General features: G+C 32.7%; 2 protein-coding genes across 3 annotated transcripts in view; one reads left to right on the top strand and one right to left on the bottom strand.

Moving 5' to 3' along the window:
- Nucleotides 1-14,223, top strand: part of FAM227B (family with sequence similarity 227 member B) — a 193,274-nt gene that overhangs the window by 58,823 nt on the left and 120,228 nt on the right. The window lies entirely within an intron of this gene.
- FGF7 (fibroblast growth factor 7) overlaps nt 5,503-14,223 on the bottom strand; it is a 63,096-nt gene continuing 54,375 nt past the window's right edge. For both annotated transcript variants that reach the window (XM_012763526.3, XM_076004345.1), the window contains exons 3-4: nt 7,694-7,797; nt 5,503-6,606 (exon numbers count right to left, since the gene is read on the bottom strand). In XM_012763526.3, the coding sequence (XP_012618980.1) occupies nt 6,412-6,606; nt 7,694-7,797 (299 nt within the window). In that variant the 3' untranslated portion in view covers nt 5,503-6,411. The remainder of the gene's footprint in view (nt 6,607-7,693; nt 7,798-14,223) is intronic.

Here is a 14,223-nt window from a genome sequence, read left to right as displayed (position 1 = left end):
TACATATACCACATTTTATTAATCCACTCATGTATTGATGGATCCTTGGGTTGTTTACATATCTTTGCAATTCTGAATTGTGCTGCTATAAACATTCGAGTGCAGATGTCTTTTTTTTTTTAATTATTTTTTTTATTTTGGTATATTATGGGGGTACAGATTTTAAGGTTTCAATAAATGCCCATTTTCCCCCCTCCCCCCAAAAGTCTGAGTCTCCATCATGACCATCCCCCAGATGGTGCACATCTCACTCACTATGTATGTATATACCCGCCCCCTCCCCCCTCCCACCTGCCCAATACCCTATTACTGTAGTACCTATGTGTCCACTTAGGTGCTACTCAGTTAATACCAGTTTGCTGGAGAATATATCTGGTGCTTGTTTTTCCATTCTTGGGATACTTCATTTAGTAGTATGGGTTCCAGCTCTAACCAGGAAAATATAAGGTGTGCTATATCACCATTGTTTCTTAGAGCTGAATAGTACTCCATGGTGTACATATACCACATTTTATTAATCCATTCTTTGATTGATGGGCACTTGGGCTGTTTCCACAGCCCAGATGTCTTTTTTATAGAATGTCTTTTGTTCTTTTGGGTAGGTGTGCAGTAATGGGATTGCTGGATCAAATGGTAGATCTACTTGTATCTCTTTGAGTTATTTCCATATTGCTTTCCACAGAGGTTATACTAGTTTGCAGTCCTACCAGCAGTGTGTGAGTGTTCCTATCTCTCTGCATCCATGCCAACATTTATTGTTTTGGGACTTTTTGGTAAAGTCCATTCTCATTGGAGTTAAGTGATATCTCATTGTGGTTTTGATTCACATTTCCCTGATGATTACAGATGTTGAACATTTTTCCAAAACTCTTTATAGACATTGGCCTAGGCAAAGAATTTATGAAGAAGGCTCCAAAGGCAATCACAATAAGAACAAAAGTAAATAAATGGGACATGATCAAATTAAAAAGCTTCTGCACAGCCAAGGAAACTATCATGAGAGCAAACAGACAACCTACAGAATGGGAGAAAATATTTGCATGTTACACATCCAATAAAGGGCTGATAACTAGAATCTATATAGAACTCAGGAAAATCAGCAAGAAAAAAAATCAAACAACCCTATCAAAGAATGGGCAAAGGACATGAACAGAAACGTTTCAAAGAAACGATTCTTTGATTGATTCTTTTTAGGTCTTATCCTTAGATAGTTTGGGGCAACTTGTGACTAATGGCCTCCACTATTTAGAACAAAACTGTCTATAGCCTAAAGGATTTTCAACTGACATCCACGAACTTATTCTCTTGAGGTAGGGCAGTTAAGGGAGGATTATCTTCATTTTGAGTCTGAAGGCAGAGTAATTTCCTTCATATGGATGCAAAGTGATATTGTTAGTCTTCCAGCTACATGAGGAGTTGTAAAGAGGCTCAACTCGGGCTAATAGGAAGTCCAGACTATAGTTCAAACCTTTCCTTAATTATCCTGGGTAGGAATGGACCGTACAGTATCCCTCAGGGAAGAATCAAGAATGTTTCCACAGAGATTATATTTACTTCATCTCTTTCTCTGCTGAATGGCTCACCACTGAAAGCCATTAATTACTTTTACCTAGGGCCTGTAGAATCCCAATTTGTGGCAGTGGCTTTAAAAACATCTAGTTTATGACTTGGATTAGGCAGCTTTTAAGATGGTCTCCAGTGATCCCCACCCTCCAGTATTTATGCCCTCGTGTAATACCTTCCCCATAAGTGTAAGCAGAAGTGACATCACTTTTAAAACTAGGTTATTAAAAAATACTATGGCTTCCATTTGGGCACTTTCTTTCACTCTTTCTGATTCCTTGCTCTGTGGGAAACAAACTGTCATTTTGCAAGCAGTGGAATGGAGAGGTCCATGTGGTGAGGAAGTGCTGTGTCCAGCCAACAGCCAGGACCTGAGGACCTAAAATGGATCTATCTCTGAGTTGAGTGTTATGATAGATGACTGAAGCCCTGGTCAACACCTTGACTGCAGCTTCATGAGGCATTCTGACCAGAGACACCTAGCTGAACCATGCCTAGGTCCCTGAGCCACATAAACTATAAGATAATACATATTTGTTGTTTTAAGCCATTAAGTTTTAGTTTGTTACACAGCAATAGATAACTAACACATGGCAGGATTCATCAAGAGAAGGATTTGTCATCTTTAAGCTAATTGTTCTTATTCACATTTCAATTATTTAGGATATAAGTACCAATGATATGAAAGAAAATAATTTTGTATAGGCTCTCATAAATTTAATGATAAGGATTTGGAAAATGAAACCACATAATGATCAGGAAGTAAAAGGAAAACATAAGTGGCATCTTCCTATTTGAGACTAAATTCCTAGTTCCCTGAAAGGTATAGTTTGAGAAGGGAGGAATCAAGGATTGTTGGGAAGAGACTAGTACTATTTCTCGCTTCCTGTCACATCTCTTCAACTCAAGAGAAAGTAAATTTTCTCAATATACCATTCAAAGTTGGAGGTTAGGTGGGAGCATATGTGGGCCTGAAGAAACAAGTCATCTTCAATGAAGGTAGCAGCTTTGTTGAATAAATACCACATAGAAGTGAAATAAAGAGTAGCTGACAACAATGCTGAAGTAGTTAGACATGAAGCTTTAATGAACTATTTCATATTAAGATACACAGTAGGAACTCAAACCAGAGAGACCAATTAATAGATATTTTCCAAAACTCTGTTTTAGGGTGATCATAGACATGATCAAGGCTGATAATCATCTGGTACCCAGTTAGTCATAGAGGCTCACATTCATTCTGGTAGATGAATGGTATATTCTGATTGGCCAGTACCCACCCATATTGGCTGTTAAATATATATAACATCACTCCTGTACATGGTGAACTTATTTTATGTTTTGTTTTTCTTTAGCTGTGTGTTATTTATGTGTAAAGTTGTACTATGGGAGGTAGATGAATTCTTGTGTCTTATTCATGACTAAGTAAATGGCAATGGGGTAAGGGTATAAATGAAGCCACATGATAAATCTTGTAAGTCATCCTAAAGCACCAATTTTACTCCCTGCTGTTAATTGGAGATATTTTCATATTAAAGCAAACATAAATGTGTTATGTAATAAAATGCAAAATCACATGAATTGTAATATAAAAGAAGTTTTCAAGAAATTTTCTGTCTTTGGTGGGCTACCTTTGCATTATTCCCTAGACTCTCATTTTATACCTCTATCATTATAGGTATTTCAGTAGAAAATTATAAGGGGCACTGCTTTAGAGTGCTTGTTGTTACAGAATTGCTTTTACTATATAAAGCTGGGTCCCCTGGTCCATCTTTATGTTCTTTGGCATTCTAGAGAACCAGAAGAGCAAACTCTAAGAAATAGAAACTCTAAGAATTCATCTCCAGCATCTTCCTTCTCTTCTGTCATTTAATTGAATTTGCAGGCAACTCAAAGGCTGATGATTTATATTATGGATTATCTATGCCAAAATGTTTTAGTTCACTTACTGTATTGAAAGTATCTCTTGTGTTACTTTGGTAACATTTCATGTTCTTCTATTTAATCTTTTCCTTCCTAATTGTTGGAAACCCATGTATTTAATTTTCTCTTTCAAAGAGCATTTTAGAAAGGATCACTCTGTTTATATGGATTTTTTTTTGCAATACTTTCCATTCATAAATAAAGGGACTTATGTAAAAGTAGAATAGGAATCAGAATTGGAAATTGCATCATTTCTTTTCTCCTTTTGAATCAAATCATAGCAGCATAGATTAATCATTTGGTGTGAAGTGAATTGCCAAAACACGGTCATATTTGCGTGCATATGCAAAGATCATATCTCAATAAAAATAAAAAACAAAAACAGGATACCACTAACTAATAATCCTCATAACCTAAGGGTAAGAAGCATATGCTAAGTGACTTATACTTTTGTGACAGTTCTGTACCTAGCCAGCCATATGGGTTTGGGTGTATTAAAATCTCAATTTCCTGGTCTACAAATGAGTAAGAGGGACAGAGGCCCCTTACAGTTTTAAAATTCTACAGTTCTAAGTGTATGTAACTAGAACAGATTTTATTTTCTAAAATTTGCATCATAAATGTAAAAAATATAGGATGAAAACAAAGAATTAAAAGTAAATGTTTCTAGAAAAATATTGTAGACAATCTATACTATCAGGAATGGATTCACTGCTAAATATTGGTTTTGCCTAATTTGGCATTGGTGTGTAATTTGATGGTAATGATCACTCCACAGATAAGAGTATTTGGTCCTAATATAGCTTTTATCCTGTATGTATGTACACTATTTCTGTTTTAAATTCTATATAATCATGTTTCACTCTAACTCTTTAAAATTAAGTATGATTAGTTTCAGTATGAATTTTCTTCTATACTTAAACATTGAATGAATTCACATAAAAAATTGATTATGGACCGACACTCTGATGGTCACTAAGGAAAGAAATGTGAAAAACATAAGTTGTCCTCTGTGCTCTTTATGCTCACAAGATGCCTGTCATAGAAGCCTAATCTAGGAACCTAGGCTAGCAAGGTCCTTGAATCAGATGATAGTTTAGGGTATCATTCATGCTATCTTCCAAGAGCATATTTGAGGAAGAGCAATTCTTTTTAACTTCCTACAGCCTGTTCATGTAAGTGAAGCACAAGAAAATAAAGTGAATCTGTTGTTTCTGTTGACCTAGACATTTCGTATAATTATCACCTGTAAATGTATTACCAAATAGTATTTATGTAAAGGGACTTGAATGACAAATATTTTGAAATTAAAACCACAATGATTAGCATACCAACAGTTTAATTTAAATGAATGTTGGCTTCCATTGGCGAACATACAAAATACTACTAAGATCTGCTGCCAATGGAAGAATTTTGAAATAGGAATTAATCTTTATAAAAATCAATTATCTATAGCCTGCCCTCAAGCATTCATGATATTCAGGGTCTCCTTTCCCTAAGTATATCCTCTATCTGGGGCATTGTGCTTTTGCCATCTAATAGGAAAACAACTTTCAATGCTGCTATCTTTTGAATGGCAGAGATTTCTAGAGGTTAAAAAATTTCTAAATGTATATATACATAGTTTTTAAATATGATACTTTTCTATTCATGCACTCAACTATTTCTTACTTTGAAATCCTATAAACTCTTTTATTTGTAATGATTTAACTTATTTAATTCAATTGGCAAGAGAGTGTGTCAAAACATTTTTCACATATTTTTACTGTTCCCTGGGAGACATCTATTGTAAGCATTGCTGCAGGCTGTCATTTTTGTCTGCCTTCCAGGATTTGCTGGTCCAAGTGCTGTGTACTAGACTTGGTATCAGTCACAAGGGGGAGGGGAAATTTGCAGTTGAGCCAGACAGTTTTGTTATCCCTACAAAATTAAAAGCATATGAAACAGATACAGCTTATTAAGGTTGTTTTTTTTATAAATAACATAAACTTAAATAACAAAACAATAAAGTTCAAATACAACTTAAAATAGAGTTTAATGCTGTAACCACAGGAAAAAAAGCATGATTATTTATGGAAAGAACATTATTCAAAGCCATATTCCCAAATATGAATTATATAAAAGATAGATTATGTTATTTGAAAAAAAACTTGAGGATTTATGAATTTTACTTTTAGGGATTATAAAATGTTATTTTGTGGCAAGTGAGATGAAGTACAGTATTATCAACATTATTGCTATTTTACATATAAGATTTTTTAAAATATCCCCTTTCAATTTGAGCAGCATTAGGAACTTTGTTCTTGTTAATAGGTTCAAGCATGTTCTAATTCTATACTTTTGTAAAACTACCTGTTTGACTCAATTTCATAATAGAATTTTAGAGAATATTCTTTTTATTCTGACTAGAGTTTAAGCAACTTATAATTTTTTCACTAGAAAGCATTTTAAATACTGCTCATCTTCCATAGTTAGTGTTGGCTTGATTATCTGACAAATCATTCCAGCAGCCTTTAGGTCTGACATATCTTATATAATATCATCTGCATTATTATTATTATAGCAGCCATTTTATAAGCAGATAGGAATATTTAAATAATCATTATCAGATAATCAAATCTAGCATACTCTTAAGGGTAAATTAATTTAAGAAAAAAACATTACTAACACCATGATTGTACAACCAGTTTTACAAGTTTTTACAACCTTTAGTTACTAAATCTGATTTTTGTGTATACTTTTCAAATCTTTCTTTAATGCAGTGTCTTAAACAAAAATGCACAAGTCCAGCTTGATCAGTTTTTCAGTAGTTTTCCAGCCTTTCTTGGTTACTTAAAAAAGAAAAAGAAAAGAAAAGAAAGAAAGAAAACAGTCCACTTAAAGAAATCTCCCTGCTCGAACTGGTTTCTTATGGACCATATGCGATTAAGTTATTGCCATAGGAAGAAAGTGGGCTGTTTTTTGTTCTTTCTTCGTTTTTTTTCCTCTTACAGGAACTCCCTTTTGATTTAAGGCAACAAACATTTCTCCACCATTATGTGTCCATTTAGCTGATGCATATGTATTATAGTGGTTTTCCAGAATTAATTCTTTGAAGTTGCAATCTTCATTGCATTCTTTCTGTTAAAACAACAAACAAACAACATTATCCAAATGACATTTAGAGGGGCTCAATTAAACAAAAAATAAGCAGGTAGTATTTGGCAGAATTGAAACATACGTGACTGTTTTAAACCTCAGGTCAAGTAGGCCTAATGGAGTTTATTATATATACTTGTGTAATATATTTGCAAAAAAGGGCATCTTAAATTTAAAACAAAAAAAAAAGATAAGGTAATACACAGTTATACAACATGGTTTCAAAAATGTAGCTTTTTAGCAGTATCTATTGTTCTTTAGTATTAGGATCTATTTTCCCCTAATTAGTAGACCTCATATTGCTCTTTCCAAGTCACTCATTCTCTGAGAAGCACTGGAAATGTGATATGTTTAGAAGAGTTCTGCCTCCCTCAGGTGAGGGACATATTTCACAACTTTTCTTCATTTACTACTACATTGCCTTCAGTGGTAACGGGAAATAAAAAGTTAATTTATTTGTTTATCCATGTAACCATTCGCTCATTCAATTAAACCTATAGTATTTCATATAATAATTAGCCTGTGCCAGGCATTATGCTGAGCTGTAGGAATACAAAAGAAAGTCAATTATACTTTATTATAGTGGGATGAACTGTTACATATTTTGCATTATAATAAAGTGGGAACAATATGACTGCTTACAGTTCAAAGCCCATGATTGTGAGATTGATGTTGATAAATGAACTGAACACTTCAGGACTTTTTTTCTGCAAGAATTTTCATGTCAGCAATGTGCAAATTGGGTGAACTTTAACAAAAAGAGCTTTAATACTGAAAAAGCGGAAAGTTTAGACTTTAAATATCTAAAATGCACATGGAATTTTAGAGCTGGAAGGATACTTAAAGGTCATTCAATAGATGAAGAAACCAAAGTCCAGAGGGCTCAAGCAATTTGTCCAAGGTTGCCCAGAAAATATTTTTTCTTAATGCCTGAGTATAAAGTATTTTAATGAAATCATTAAGCTATGCAGTTGGAGAGAAATTAATTCCATTTTTACTTTTCAGAAAGGCAAGATTTTTGACAAAATTAACTTTCAAAAATTAAGTATAAGGTATCAGTTATTAATACCTTTGCATAGAGTTTTCCTTCCTTGTTCATTGCAAGATAGTATTCACTTTCCACCCCTTTGATTGCCACAATTCCAACTGCCACTGTCCTGATTTCCATGATATCTGCAAGGGACCACAGAAAGATATGTCAATTATTCATTCAGGTTTGCTGATTATCCAAGAATAGCCATTTATTCTTATTTCTGTTTCAACCGGAAGTTGTTATGATTATTAATGTGATTATTTTCTCAGCCTGAGATCCCCCTACCCATAACACATACATACAAATATCAGAGTGGTCATTAAATATAGGAAGTGCATACTGATGATTTTTTATTTTGTAGAAAAAGATATCTGTATTCAAAGAAATAGTTATATATTCAAATTAAGCTTTTTATTCCCTAGAATTACATTTCTAATTTACTGTAATAGTAACAATAATGCCTAATGTTTATTGAACTCATACCATATGCCAAGGATTGTTCCAGTGCTCTTATGTATTAACTCATTTAGTCATCCCTGCAGACTATCAGGCAGGTACTCTTATTATCCCCATTTTATAGATCAAGAAACTGAAACACAGTAATTTGCCCAAATTCTTGTACCTGGAAAGTGACAGAACTGCAATTTTAACACCGACAGTCTGGCTCTTAATCATCATATAATACTATGAAAGTATATAATAAGCTAACATCTTTACTTTTCTATTTGGCTAAAATTTATCTTGAAATGTTTGCTAACATAATAAGTCTTGAATATACCGAAAGTGAATAAAATTCCAATTAAAGCAATTATCAGTGATGGTAAACAAAGCCTACTGCCTTAAAAAAAAGAATGTTTTAAATTGATAGTATGTCTTATTTAAATAAAATTTTTAATCCTGTTATATAATATTTTATAACTATATTTTTATATATAACATATATTTTTATATATAACTAATTTTAAATATAACTTTATATTTTTATAATTAATTTTTAAATATTTGTTGAGCAAATATTATATTGGGACAAAAAATATTCAGACATTATATTGGGACAAAAAATAAGAAGGAAGCTAATTGAGATATATAAATATATTCATATCTATTCTAAGAACTAATAAAGCTCTATACAACTGTTACTGTCCTGAAAAAAATCTTTGTTGACATTTTTTTTACAAAATGTGTACTTTCACAAGATTGTTAGCTTACCATTTACTTTCATTTTATATGTCTTCCTTAAATACTGTATTTTAATGATACACTACACTAAAATTTCAAGAAATTTATTCAGATGATGCAGGGATTAAAAGTTTAGTGCACCTTTTATATAACTTGCTGTTAATTATACTCTCTACATGAAGGTGCAGCCCTGAGACATCGTCTTACCTGTGCCTAATGCAATGCAAAGAAAATGCCAAGTGAAAATTATCTGTGTAAATTAGCGCTCCAGAAGCTGTTTTCTAAAATATTCACTTAATTAAAGGAAAATCTGATTTTTCCCCCATACCTTCACTTAATTCTCTTATTTATCCCTTTGGCTTCAGTTTTCTTATCTGGGTAATAAAATTGCTACACACATCATTGAAATTGAATGTAGCCTAGCTAATATTTGTCATCTGCCTCACATATATACTGTGTACAGAATCTCTTTTCCCAATACTCTGTATACTTCACACTATTCAGAGCTCATCCAGTTGGGAGTTTCATAGCTGCCCATCTAGAAATTGAGTTTATGAAGAAAATGCAAAGGAATGGATAGTAATATTTTTAAGTATTTATGAAGCATTGTCAGAATGCATAAAACAATACTGTAATTTTTGGATACAAATTGAGAAAAACAGCCCTGTTTTCTGAACTTGAGAAGTTAAAATCTAATAGAAACAGCAAACATATATGTATATATATCTTAATTAAAAGAGAGCAAAGCATTTTGGAGAACATAGGTCTGAAGAGGCTACAGAAAATTTTAATAATTGCTTAATAGTTGCTTATAAGCACATGAGGAATTATGACATTGATTGCTACATTCAACAGATTCTCACTGAGAGCCAATTCTATGCCAGGTTCAATTCACAGACAAGTCCTGACTTCTTTGAGCACTCTCTCTGGTAACTATAACTATAACTCTTCTTCATTTTCATTAAATGAAGCACAAATGAAAATAATATACCATGCAGCAGAATACTAATTGGTTAAATTTGTACTGATACAGTGAGGAATACTGAAGAAATTCCTTGATTCAACAAATTTGCATTATCTCCAAAATTGAGTAAATGTGTCTATTTAAGGACCTATGGCATAGTTGGTTTCTAAAGGTCTTACCATTATAAAATTGTACGAGGTCAATGTTTTCCTTTATCTCAAGTCCTTTACTCCTACCTTTCCTCCCTTTATTCAATATTACATTTTCTTTTAGATGAAAAGGAGAATGCTGACGTAGCAGGCTTAGAGTCTCTTTCATGCTCAGCTATTTTAGGGAATGAAATCTCTAATGTTTGCTAGCTTTTCTTTTACAGAAAAATTGCCCATAAAATATAACTGTTGAATAATAGAGTTATTGTTAATATTTGTGGACACCTTCCCTTTCAGGTTAAGCCATGACATTATGTCCATATTGGCCCATTCCCAAAGCCTTTCCTCTATTCCCTGCCCATTGCCCACCATTTCTTCATTGCACTTTAACACTCAATAGGTGATGAACATTGTTAATCTTATCCCTCCATATATTAGGGTTAAGGATACCAAAAAATTGTTGTAAAGATTTTACCATTAACTAGGACAAAAATAGACTTAAAAATGACTAGGTTCCTATTTTATTTATTTATTTATTTATTTATTTATTTATTTATTTATTTATTTTCAGCATATTACTAGGTTCCTATATTTTTAATTGCTTGACATATTAAAAAAATTCTTTCACACTGGGAAATCAATGTATCTAAAAGTCAATTGCTTGGGACAGCATTAAGCAATGTTGGCAAAATCAATACCATATATCAACCCTGACTTTATAGTTGTTTTGCTCTTTATCCTATGTTCCTTTTTATTAAAGAAGACTCAAGATGAAGAAATTGAGGAAAGAAATAGCAGAGGATGTAAACAGGTGAAAGACCATACCATGCTTGTGATTTGGCAGAATTAACATTGTTAAAATGTCTATACTACCCAAAGTGATCTACAGAGTCAATGCAATAACTATTAAAATACCATCATCATTTTTCATAGAGTATAGAAAAAATAATTTTACACTTCATATGGAACCAGAGAAGACCCCATATAAGTGAAGGTAATCGTAGGCAATAAAAACAAAATGGGAGGTATTAATTTACCAGACTTCAAACTATACTACAAGACTGTAGTAGTCAAAATAGCTTGGGACTGGCATAAGAACAGGAACATTGACCAGTGGAACAGAACACAGAACTCAGATATAAAACCATCCTCATATAGCCATCTAATCTTTGACAAAGCAGACAAAAACATGCACTGGGGAAAAGAATCTTTATTCAATAAATGGTTCTGGGAAAACTGAATAGTCACATATAGAAGACTGAAACAAGATCCACAACCTTTCACCTCTCACAAAAATCAACTCATGCTGGGTAATAGACTTAAAACTATGGTGTGAAACTATTAGAATTCTAGAGGAAAGAGTTGGAAATACTCTTGTAGACATTGGCCTAGGCAAAGAATTTATGAATAAGACCCCAAAGGCAATCACAACAGCAACAAAAATAAATAAATGGGACCTGATCAAATTAAAAAGCTTCTGCACAGCCAAAGAAACTGTCCCAAGAGCAAACAGACAACCTACAGAATAGGAGAAAATTTTTGCATGCTACACATCCAATAAAGGGCTGATAACTAGAATCTATTTAGAACTCAGGAAAATTAGCAAGAAAAAAATCAAACAACCCTATCAAAATGTGGGCAAAGGACATGAACAGAAACATTCCAAAAGAAGACAGAATAATGGCCAACAAAGATGAAAAAATGCTCAACATCTCTAATCATCAGGGAAATACAAATCAAAACCACAATGAGATATCACTTATCTCCAGTGAGAATGGCCTTTATTAACAAGTCCCAAAACAATAAATGTTGGTGTGGATATGGAGAGATAGGAGCACTCCTAGATTGCTGGTGGGACTGCAAACTTGTTCAACCTCTGTGGAAAGCAATATGGAGATACCTTAAAACAATACAAATAGATCTACCATTTGATCCAGCAATCCCATTACTGGGCATCTACCCAAAAGAACAAAAGGCACTGTATAAAAAAGATATCTGCACTCAAATGTTTATAGCAGCACAATTCACAATTGCAAAGATGTGGAAACAACTGAAGTGCCTATCAATACATGAGTGGATTAATAAAACGTGGTATATATATATATATATACCACGTTTTATTAATATATATATATATATATATATATATATATATATATATATATATATACACACACCATGGAGTACTATTTAGCTATAAGAAACAGTGGTGATATAGCACCTCTTGTATTTTCCTGGATAGAGCTGGAACCCATTCTACTAAGTGTATCCCAAGAATGGAAAAATAAGCACCACATGTACTCACCAGCAAATTGGTTTCACTGATCAATACCTAAGTGGACATATAGTAATAAAATTTATTGGGTATCAGGCAGGTGGGAGAGGGGAGTAGGCGATGGGTATATACATACATAATGAGTGCAATGCACACCATCTGGGGGTTGGACATGCTTTAAGCTCTGACCCGAGCAGGGAGAGGGGCAAGGGCAATATATGTTAGCTTAACATTTGTACTCCCATAATATGTTGGGGGAAAAAAGAATGAAGAAATTAACATTATCACTCTTTGTTCAGGTGTAGAGTGGGAAGCTATGTTCCTTTCAATATGTACAAATACCTATAGAAGTATTTATAAAGTAAACTTATGAAATTCTATCCTCCAGAAGCCAGGGAGTTGCTCAGAAAGTATAACATAAAAATATATAATGTGTATATGTTAAATTAGCTACCAAGCTTGAATTAGATCTGGAAGGATGGATAGGATTAACAGTGGTAGAAAAGATGGAAACATTTATGTTGATTGAGAAAGAAAAGTAGTTGTACAAAGATAGCAGCAGAGATCCAAAAGTCATGTTCAGAAGACTGAAACTAGAGCCATCTGTCTGGAATAGGAAGTGTAACAAATAGTAAGAGTGAATTAGGGCCAGACTGTCGAGGGTCTTGAATGCCAATTTAAGGAATGTGAACTTTTATTTACAGACAATGAAGAATCATTAGAGGTTGAAATTTGAAAAATATGAGGATAGAAATGATATTTAGGGAAATTAATTGGATCAGAAGAGTAGATAAGAGGAGAAAATGACTGGAACTGTGTAAGTTCAACTTTCTTCCTATGCTATCATTATGATTATATTGGTGTTCATATCGACCTATAAGGGGTTATTGGTATTTTTAAGTTAATAAATACATGTTTTCAAAATGCCTCAGTTTAAATTTCTAATGCAGTAAATTTTAGTAGTTATAACCCATATATACAAAAGCTCTTCGTTGTCCTCAATAATTTGTAAGAGTGTAAAGTAGTTCCCAGACTAAAAAGTTTGAAAACAGCTTTTCTAAATTAATTCCATTTCTCCTGATCTCCTAAAGTTGCAGCTTGACTATATGTTGTAAATTGTACCCTTGTATTTATGGGATGAATATCTTTGTTTATCTTATACTCCTCTTTATATATGGATTTATAAATAGAAACTCCATAGCACATGCATACAGAAATGTTTAATGTGCTCCAAAATGTCTGGAGAATTTCTTAATGATATTTTAAACTATCAAGTTGCAAATTATAATTAAATTATGTAAGTAAATAGTAAACCATGCAAAGCACTGACGTTTGATCAAGTTGTTTACTCGTTTAATGTTAATGTGGCTTTAATTAAAGAATAAGGCTAAGATATGTATTTATACTGCTATGATTTTTGCTCACTGACATGATTACAAAGATAGCAAAGAATTTTTCTAAATAAGTGCAGCATTTTGACATATTAAAATCCTGTATCTGAGTGTTATATTTTTGATATATACCACATGCTGTTGTTCCAATTATTAAATAATGTGTGTGTTTGCTATTATAAATTCAAAAGAATTGTCTTTAAAGAACAGTTGACTCTTGATTCTACCTTCTGCCTCTCTAGGACATCTTCAGTCCCTCCCTTCCTTTCCTTTACAGGGGATTACAGGAATCCTTTTCTGAAATTTTCTCTCAATCAGAGCTGTTTTAAGTTCTTTATAGACTGTAGGTACTGTTATATACTGATACCACTCTACACAGATCAATCATATTAAAATGCATCTATATTACATAATAGGTATAATATTTTATAATTATTTTAAAGTTTTATACAATTTTTCTTTTGAAATTACTTGACACAGTAACTCATTGAATTTACTCTTAGCTATAAATAAGTTTTGGGCAAATATTTTACATTCTTTGCAATTCTTAGAAAGTGAAAAAATATTAACAAATTGTTTTCAAATGTTTTGAAAAAATCCTTAAATTT

This window comes from Microcebus murinus, chromosome 6, assembly GCF_040939455.1.
Source record: "Microcebus murinus isolate Inina chromosome 6, M.murinus_Inina_mat1.0, whole genome shotgun sequence".
NCBI classification, from domain to species: domain Eukaryota; kingdom Metazoa; phylum Chordata; class Mammalia; order Primates; family Cheirogaleidae; genus Microcebus; species Microcebus murinus.
This window is presented reverse-complemented; position numbering and strand designations above follow the sequence as displayed.